The 9,139-nt window shown below is 41.3% G+C and overlaps 1 protein-coding gene across 1 annotated transcript; it reads right to left on the bottom strand.

Moving 5' to 3' along the window:
- Window positions 1-753: 753 nt before the first annotated feature.
- Window positions 754-6,323, bottom strand: cotl1 (coactosin-like F-actin binding protein 1). The gene is made up of 4 exons (XM_017682194.2): window positions 5,935-6,323; window positions 5,352-5,434; window positions 2,432-2,589; window positions 754-1,726 (listed from the first exon to the last, which is right to left on the bottom strand). The coding sequence occupies exons 1-4, from the start codon at window positions 6,009-6,011 to the stop codon at window positions 1,616-1,618; spliced, it is 429 nt and encodes a 142-aa protein (XP_017537683.1). The 5' UTR covers window positions 6,012-6,323; the 3' UTR covers window positions 754-1,615.
- Between the last annotated feature and the right edge of the window lie 2,816 nt (window positions 6,324-9,139).

Genomic DNA, 9,139 nt, shown 5'->3' with positions numbered 1-9,139 from the left:
AGCGCCGTTATTGACAGGCTTTGGAGTAGAGCAGCTTGGCCTGAGTCTGTGATTGGCTGTTGGACTGACAGAAGTGGTGACCATGACAACCCAAGGGACTCCCCTAAGTCCCCTGGGGCAGTTAGCATGTGGGCAGTGCAGTAGTATTGTGATGAGCAGCTTGCATTACCTAAGCCTTAAAGGGACATTCAGGACTAAAGCTAGCATTTAACATGTCGTATGTCATATTTGACATTCTGTAGTGAAGCATTGCATCCTTTAGCCTCATCTCACAATGTCCACCATGCATTACAAAAAAAGTGTCATATAACCATTAGAAATCACCACGGTGATCAAGAATTCCACTGATGTACTTGACAATAAATACAGGCACAATACGCAGCTTCTTATAATGTTAGCTATCTAGCTTCCTTCTGAATTAACCGACCCTCATTTATCTTTCCCATAGCACTTGTTACTTCCACCTTCCGGATACATCATGAAAAGGGGTGTTCTTACGTTTTTATCTCACTCTTAGGACTTTTTTTGACACCCCTGTAGGAGAATAGGCACGATCACAACAGATGTAGCAATGGTTAAATGTTTCATTTTGGCCAGAATGTCCCTTTATAATCTTGAAAAGGAGTGACTTTTCAGTTTACTCAAGTGAATTTTTTTTCTGGCCCTGACAAGGTGCCACCTTTACCTTAGTTTTTGTCCTGAAAATGTTTGAGACACATTGCCATACAGACATTGGATCACACACAATAAAAGCACATCTTGAAAACAAACTTTATTCTGAAATGATTGTTTGTGCCCATGTTCATTTTTCTGTCTTTTATGGTTCATAGATGGCATCTGTTTCCAAAAAAAAAATTACAGATTAATTTTGAAAAGTAAATGAAAAACTGCTGTAAAAAACATTCTTGGGGTTTTCAATTTAAATGACTAAAAGAAAGGCTACACTCAGAGAAATGGCTACTCCACCGCTGGGTTGAGTGACAAAAACACAGCCTGGCAAATTGCTTTGAGGGCTGGAAAGTGTCCCAATTCTCACCCCAACCTGGAGACTAAGTGAGTCACAGTGCAGTGTCTGCAAACACATACACACATACACACATAAGCATACATCCAATGATGCCCCTGTCCCCATGAGAGATCGAGGCCGTAAACACAGTGCTCTGTAAAAAGGAAGTAACCAGGGAGAGTGAGATTTGAAAAAAAGAGGAATAAAAACCAATGGTGAGATGAAAGAAACTGTAATTGATTATAGATGTGACACAGTTATGTCCAAACAAAATCCAAAAAGAGGCTTCTTCACTTCAAAGTCAAATGGGTCTAATTACAGTTCGCATACAAAACAAAGCCACCCCTGAAGAAAATGAGGTCCGCACTCACAGCCCGGCTGAGATGAGAGTGAGATGATGCACAGTACAGTAGATAATCAACCATGACCACTGGAGAAAGGACTGAGAAGTGTACATATATATGCATGTATCAACGTGTATGTTTGTGCGCATACATGTGTTTGTGTACATGTGTCTGAGGAGGTGTGTGAGATGAAGTCTTCCCCTTCCTTTCACCCAGTTTTGATGACCCCCCCAACCCCATTCCTCTGTGTGCGCCCTGACAGGCTCTATTCCGCTTGGGCATCGTAGTTGGCACCGCCAGCCTTCTTCAGCTCGTTACGAATGTAGTCTTCTTCCAGCTCCCGGATGTCGCTGACCATGAACTCTTTAGCAAAGTTCTACAAGGAGATAAAAGGCTCAGATCACATCCTGCTGTACAGTAACAAAACCATACATGCTTATTAGGGGTATAAATATCTGCACAATGTTGCTGTTCTGTTATGATTCTTTAAGAAATGAGTACAATTTCTCAACTAAATTTTACTAAAATTGTCAGAACAAAATTTTCCACACTTTCTTTAACTTTTTCTTGATTAATGTAAATTAATGGTGTTATTCCAAGTAATTCTAGACCATGTCTATCGGTCCAATCCTCATGAAATGTTCATACAATGGTGAAGGCCAAGTGTCATTTTTAAATGATGTAAAATATAACAAATGCCAAAAGTTTCATTACAAGGTTTTATGACCTTATTATTTATTATGTATTTGCCAAAAAAAATACACTGTAGTGGAATATTGGCGGTATAAGCAATACATTAAGAATTTTTGATTACTTTAGTGAATATTTTGATAATTGATTGCAGCTGATTCTTAGGATTTATATAGGACTATTCCAAATTCTGCAGATGAATTGCCAGTTTGATCATTCATGCACTGATTCATCCTTGATATTCATACATTATGCCCTGAAGCATTTACGTGTAATTACAGATAAGTTTGCTATTAAGGCAAACAAATGAATCTTTTTGCATGCCAAACACTGTCTTTAAGTACAATACAAGCACTGGACTGAAGAGTATGTGCACATGTTTGAAACACACCTGAACAACATCTTTCACCAGTGTTTTGTCTGTACTGATCTTGGCCCTCTGCAGTCCGCTCACATTCTCTCCAATCCAGGTGATGAGGGTAAACTTGGCCCGCTTGCTCATCGCATCGCCTGTCGTGATCCGCACAAAACCAAACAGACGGACATCATCTGGAAGATGAACAGAAAGCAAAGGGTAAGAAAAAGGTTGGCCATGAGAAAAGATTGTATTGACTATCTGTTTGTGTCTGAGAAAATCAGATGTTATTGTAGAAAGCATTTTCTTATTTATGGCTCTGAGAAATAAACTGCTGTAAATGAAGCTGTTAAGAGTTGCAGGTGTTGTTGATAATAGCACACTGTGTAAATGAAGAAGGAGGGTGAGTAGCTGAGGCAATTTAGAGGTGTAATAACCATGAACCCAGGCGCACTGCTTGCTTGTGAAAGACCAATCTTTGGCTACACACAAAGCTTAAACAAGAAAACACTGAGAGAAAGGGTGAGAGCAAGAGGTATTCAGGTCAAGCAACAGATTTAAGAAGAGAATTAGGGGTGCGATATTTTTCTGAATTAGTCGCATTTCTCTCCATTGCTCCTGCATAGACACACTTGCTAACTGTTGACTATGAGCTTCTCAACTGGCAACAACTGCATTGCAGTGGCTCTGGGACGCAGTTCAGGAAAAAAAAATTCAAATCCTCTCAGTCCTACAGGAGAAATCACCGCCAACTGTTTTTCTTGACCTCTCCACTGCCATTATTCATGACCTGCACAAAACAGTTTAACTCCTTACACTGCAGTCTGGCTTACTGAAGACATCTAATCAGTTAAAGGTATCATTTGAATGTGTACTGACTAATGTGCAAACTTTGTGTCTGTGTTTGTATATCAGCATGCAACTTCTGAACTGATCAATATGCTTTCTTCAGTAGTACACCCGTCAATAGGACTACTTGGTTTACCTAATTACACAATAACCAGTGCTCTTAACATATTGTTAAATGGCCTGATTAAAAAGTACACACAATGTACTAGCATTACAACTGGTAGTACATGGGCACTGTAAACAATAGAGCACTGTAAAATGAGTTTAGTTCACATTAACAACCTTTTGCTCTGCACTGACCTGTGCCTTTAGATGCCATGCCACTGTTTAGAAGAACCTGAGTGCCTGTTCTTGCCAAAAAACATTCCACCCTTGGCTACCTTGGCACCACTTCCCACTGCAGTATATTAGATATTAAACATCGTTGTTCATTGACTGGGTTTAATGTTAACAAGCTTGTCTGTTGAAGAATTAGGTCACTGATGTCACTGTTAAAGAGTTGATTACATCAAGCAGTCAAGATATGAGATTACACTGAATGATGGATGATAACAAAATCTGCCCCAAGAATACAAAATGACTTGCAGTGCAGTCATCCCAAACCAAGTCTAAAACGTGTACAGCATCTAATCAGAACATCTGATCCTACAGTACAAAACCCAGAACTGTAGTAACGAGTGGGACCATTTCTTAGCATTATCTTTCTTTGAAATGGTTCCTGTTGCATTTCCTTTAGACTGCTTAGACCTTTCCTACTTCTACTTCCTTTTACAGTGCCACAGTTTTGAAAAGCGCTTCCCTCCCTGCTTGAGCCAGCCTGTATGCTTACGCTGACGTTGCACCAGCTTGTCCTTAGATCAACAGCGCAACTATGATGATGCAGCGAAAAGAGGTATACAAAGATTTTAACCCTGCCCTGTGATGCTGAGTTGCTAGGCAGTTGGGTAAGTCATGAGAATTATAAACTTTCAATACAGCAATACACAACTGCCAACACTGGCCAAGGCAGCAGCATACAACAGAAAAGACAAAGAGCGCCACACATAAAGGCTTGATGTCATTTACAGATTTACCTTATCAAATCCTAACATCTTCCTGAAGGTTTAGTAACCAAACTCCTCAACTAATCAATGTCACTCAATCAGATATACAGGCACATGCATCATTCTAGGTCTGTGTTTCCCAATCCTGTTCCTGCAGCCCCCTACACTGACTCTGCTCTGACACACCCAATTTAAGATCAGGAAGAATTTCTTAACTGATGAGCTGAGTCAGTTGTTTCAGAGCAAGTAAAACTCACAAAAAAATGCAATTCAGGAGAACTTCAGGTTGGGGGTTAGGAAACACTGCTAGAAGTTGATTACAGCCCATTTGTGCACAGCCAACTCATCACATTTTAGCCTAAACAGGGATTACTGCAGTATCAGAATTTCTAATTACAGAACAGATTGGCTAAATCACAGAATGCATCAGTCTGTCAAACATCAAAAAGTTTCAGCGTCCTTGTAGGTGCCCTCTGCTGCAGCCTTTATTTTGTACACACCACACCCAGATCAGATCAGCAGCTTGGTAATGGGGCGGGGGGGGGAGGGTGTGTGATATCATTCTCTCTCTGAGGGATGACTCTCTCGACTCGGATTATGGGGTCAGCCAATCAGAGATTTAGTCATGTGAACGTATCTTAAAAAGTTTGAGACACACATGAAAGATGATCTTGTCAGGTCCCAGCAAGAGCTGCACCTTCTCTTATCCCAACTGTTCATTTTCAAGCAATTGACTTGAAGCAAATAAGCATATAAGGCAGTCCACTTCCTATGTCTGCTTGGGAAGTTGAGACACTTGTTTTGGTGGCCTATGAAGTGAGAACCTGATACACAGTTCAGGAACGGAAAGCAGAAGTGGCCAATAAAATAATGAGAATATGAGAAAATAATGGGAATTTAAGCATTGCAGTTTAGCGTCAGAGCCCCCCATTACAATTAGGAAACCAATGAGTACTTGATACACTGGCTTCAGCTGTTCAATCTTATATGAGCCATTTATGCATATATCATTTGCAAATGAGTCTAACGGTCATAAAAATGCACCATGTGATCAGGGGACTTACCTGTACATAGACTTTTGAAGTCTGCATAGTCGACTCCGTGACCTGCTGGAACAATCATGGAGCCGTCGTACTTAAAAGCGGCCCTAAGAGCACATTAAAGAAACATACATTCATTCAAAGGCTCGTCACAAAACGTGCAGATCTCTTTACAGCTGTCCATTCACTGCAAGCAGCAAAGCTAATGAGACAAAGACGGTCCTATTTTCTCTCATTTCAGGACTTCTGATGATCAAAAATCAAAGCTAATTCAACGAGGCTGAGACTGGCTTCTAATTCACCACCTTCTTGCTTGAACTTCCCGTTCCACCTTTAATGGGGCAGCCGTTACATTCTAGCGCCTGAGGAAATGAATCGGGCAGCGACAGAACCTGAGGCACCAGAATGTAACTGCTGCACCATTTAAGGTGGAACGGGAAAATTCAAACAAGAAGGCGGTGAATAAGACGCCAACTAAAGCTACGTGCAAATTAAAGCGTATGGCAGACACTTCAATGAAATGAGACTGTCAAGCAGACAGACAGCTGGGAAACAGCCGCTCTGGACATCTCAACACTGAAATCAGCTTATGCTCCGTCACACTTACCAGTTAATGTCTGTGGTATCGTCTCGTACGAGGTTGTACGCTTCTCTGCAAGCCTCTTTGTCGATCCGTGTTGCCATTTTGACGGGCGCTGAGGGAGAGATAAAGAAGCTGGGGGGAGAATAAAACGAGAGGGAGAGGAAAGAGGAGGGCTGTAACGGGTGTATCAGCGGGAAAGGGCAGGTTAAATCCCAGAAAACGAGCCAGGCGAGAGTTAGTTACAGCGTAGAAGGGCAGCGATGCTAGCAGTAGCTGTGGGGAGTCTGTGCTCTCAGCTGCGGGCTGCAGGGAAAGAGGCGACTCTCACTACTCGATTCATTTCCTACTGCCGGTTTATGGGCGTTGGTGATATTTGTCAGTCATGCTGCTGTTCAAATGAATCTGGGTGCTCTGTAGCAGGGCTCACCACCTCCTAATGGCCAAGCAAGGGATTCTGCAAAATTAAATCCACCCCATTCCTTTGTGTGTCAGCTGAGTGAGTTTTTCTGCCATCTTGTGGATCATGACCGGCATCGTTCATGTGTCTGAGAGCAACGCAGAGCTCCAGCCTCTTATACAAGGTTTGGATTAAAGAGTAACCCAAGTAATGGCCATAACATGCGCTGTGAACAATAGACTATTAAAAGGAAAAGAGGGTGCGGAGGGAAACATTAACTATCACTCTGTCTAAGACTCAGATCCTGACATTTTATGGCTTTGTTCGAGCTTACAGTAACTCGAACACGCGCCCTTTGTAACATACTAATCAGAAAGTCATTTCAGAATGCACAGCACACCAAACCTTGAGGTGGATGGGCTACAACAGCAGAAGACCACAGCAGATTCCCCTTCTGTCAGTCAGGATCATCAATCTGAGTGGGCACAGGCTTACCAAAACTGGACAGTTGAAGACTGGAAAATGTGGCCTGGTCTGATGAGCAGTGGGGTCAGAATGTGGCGTTTTTACTGTGTCAACAGTTCATGCTGGTGGTGGTGGTGTAATGGTTAGTGTTGGTGGAATGTTTTCCTGGCACACAATGGGATGTGTAACACAAATCACTCATTGTTTGAATCCCACAGCCTATTTGAGTATTGTTGCTGACATATGCATCCCTTTATGGCAGGGGTGTCCACTCTTATCCACAAAGGGCTAGTGTGGTTGCAGTCATTCCAACAACGCAGGAACACACCTCATTTATTTAATCAACTCTTTTGAAGGCTGGCACCAACTGATTAAACAAGTGGGAATCAGTTGTGCTCCTGCTTGTTAAAAATGAAAACCTGCAGCCACACCGGCCCTTTGTGGAGTAGGTCGGACACCCCTGAAACATGCCAAGAATGGTCTCATCTTCTAATGGCTACTTCCAGCATGATAATGTGCCTAATCACAATCATCTTCAAGCTGGTTCCAAGAACATGACAATGAGTTCAGAAAGTTTGATGATCTCCACAGTCATAAGATGTGAATCCAATATAGCATTTTTTGGGAATTTGTTAGAAAAGGAGATTCACAGCCTGAATTTGCAGCTGACAGAACTGCAGCAATTACATAGTACAGTCATGCCAACATAGATCAAATCTTTAAGGAATGTTTTCAGTACTTTGTTGAATCCACGCCACACAGAATTCAGGCTGTTTGCAGAGCAAAGAGGATACAGGGGTAGTTGTGGGCTGGAAGTTAGGGAACCACCCCTGTGACCAGAAGGTTGCCAGTTTGATATCCTCGGCTGACTGTCCATGACTGAAGTTCCCTTGAGCAAGGCACCAAACCCCCAATTGCTCCCTGGATAGGGCTGCTCACTATCCCTAGTGTGTGTGTTCACTAGTGTGCATGTATGTGGGTGTTTCATTGCATGGATGGGATAAATTTGGAGGTCTGATTCCACAGTGTGCAAAACACAGTTGGCTGATGAATTCTCAACTCAGTATTAGAGTGAAATTATAATAATAAAGAGGCATTGTGTATGTATTTTGTACATTGCAATATTGTAGATTGATTTAAAATGCATGTGCAACTGATCAAAATACAGGGATGTGAAAAGGCTCTTTATTTAGGTGGATTATGGCTTTGGGAATAAAGTATGTAAGTGCCTGTTAGTCTGAGTCTTAACTGTACTTTTTCCAAAAGCTTTGCCATTATTCTCTATAGGGCAGTCATTAGCCTGTTACAATAGCCGCCCCAGTTTGCAAAGCCACTTGCAATGAGCCTATATTAATATGTATTCAGGATTGATTGATTCACTAGTTGACCAAAGACTAAAGCATTGTTAAAATGCACACAATGTCAAATAAAGTGAGTTTTCTCATTTTTCATGAGTGATTTTAATCAATAATTCCATGCGTAATCTTATAAACCTCTGAAGACACTGTCGGCATAATTCACTATAAACGTAATATTGTCTGCTAAAGATTTACACTGACCACTTTTAACAAACAGGTCTGTATTATATATGTGTTTAAATTTCTGTTATTAAATCGATGAATTGTTATTAATCCCCAAAATACAGTTGAGACACTGATGCTGTGGCTAATCAGCAGTGGAACTGCTTGAGTAACTGAACTTCAGTATTATTAAGTATCATTTTGAAAGATATGCATTTTACTCAAGCACTGAGTATAAATACTTGTACTTTTACTTACATGTCCAAGAGAAAATCATATTTTTTACCCCCTGCATTTACTTAGAGCTTAAGTACTCGTTTCCATGGAGACCCGTGTCCGCCACCTCTTGAAAAAAAGTATAGTCCGTCATAATGGAGTTGTTGCATAATAATGACAAAGTTTCTTATAATGATGACTTAAGGTGCATTTCAATCGCCCTCGTATCTCCCTGCAAAGTGTACGCCACATGGTATTGGGACATTTTAAGTGTGATTCCAAACCACAGGGACTTCTTTGGAAGGGAACTTCAAACTGCACATGAAATAGTGAACAACGGTTTGTCACATCACAGGAAGCAGCAGTAAAGTTTACCCATCAGTCATTACAAAGCTCTTGAACATAAGACGTTTGTTTGGTTATGGTGCTGCAGGACGTTCCGAATGAAGACATTTAGCAACTGCAGATCCCCCAAAAAAACAAATAAACAACAACAACAAAAAAATCTGCACTTTCCACTGCATAGGGACCTTGTGGAATGGAATGCTGATTTAGTATCTCATAATAATGAGAAAATTTTGATAAATTATGCTTCCACTAAAGCACAGTTTCTCTGTGCTTTTTCCACCTC

The sequence above is a fragment of the Pygocentrus nattereri genome, chromosome 7, assembly GCF_015220715.1.
Source record: "Pygocentrus nattereri isolate fPygNat1 chromosome 7, fPygNat1.pri, whole genome shotgun sequence".
NCBI lineage: Eukaryota > Metazoa > Chordata > Actinopteri > Characiformes > Serrasalmidae > Pygocentrus > Pygocentrus nattereri.
This window is presented reverse-complemented; position numbering and strand designations above follow the sequence as displayed.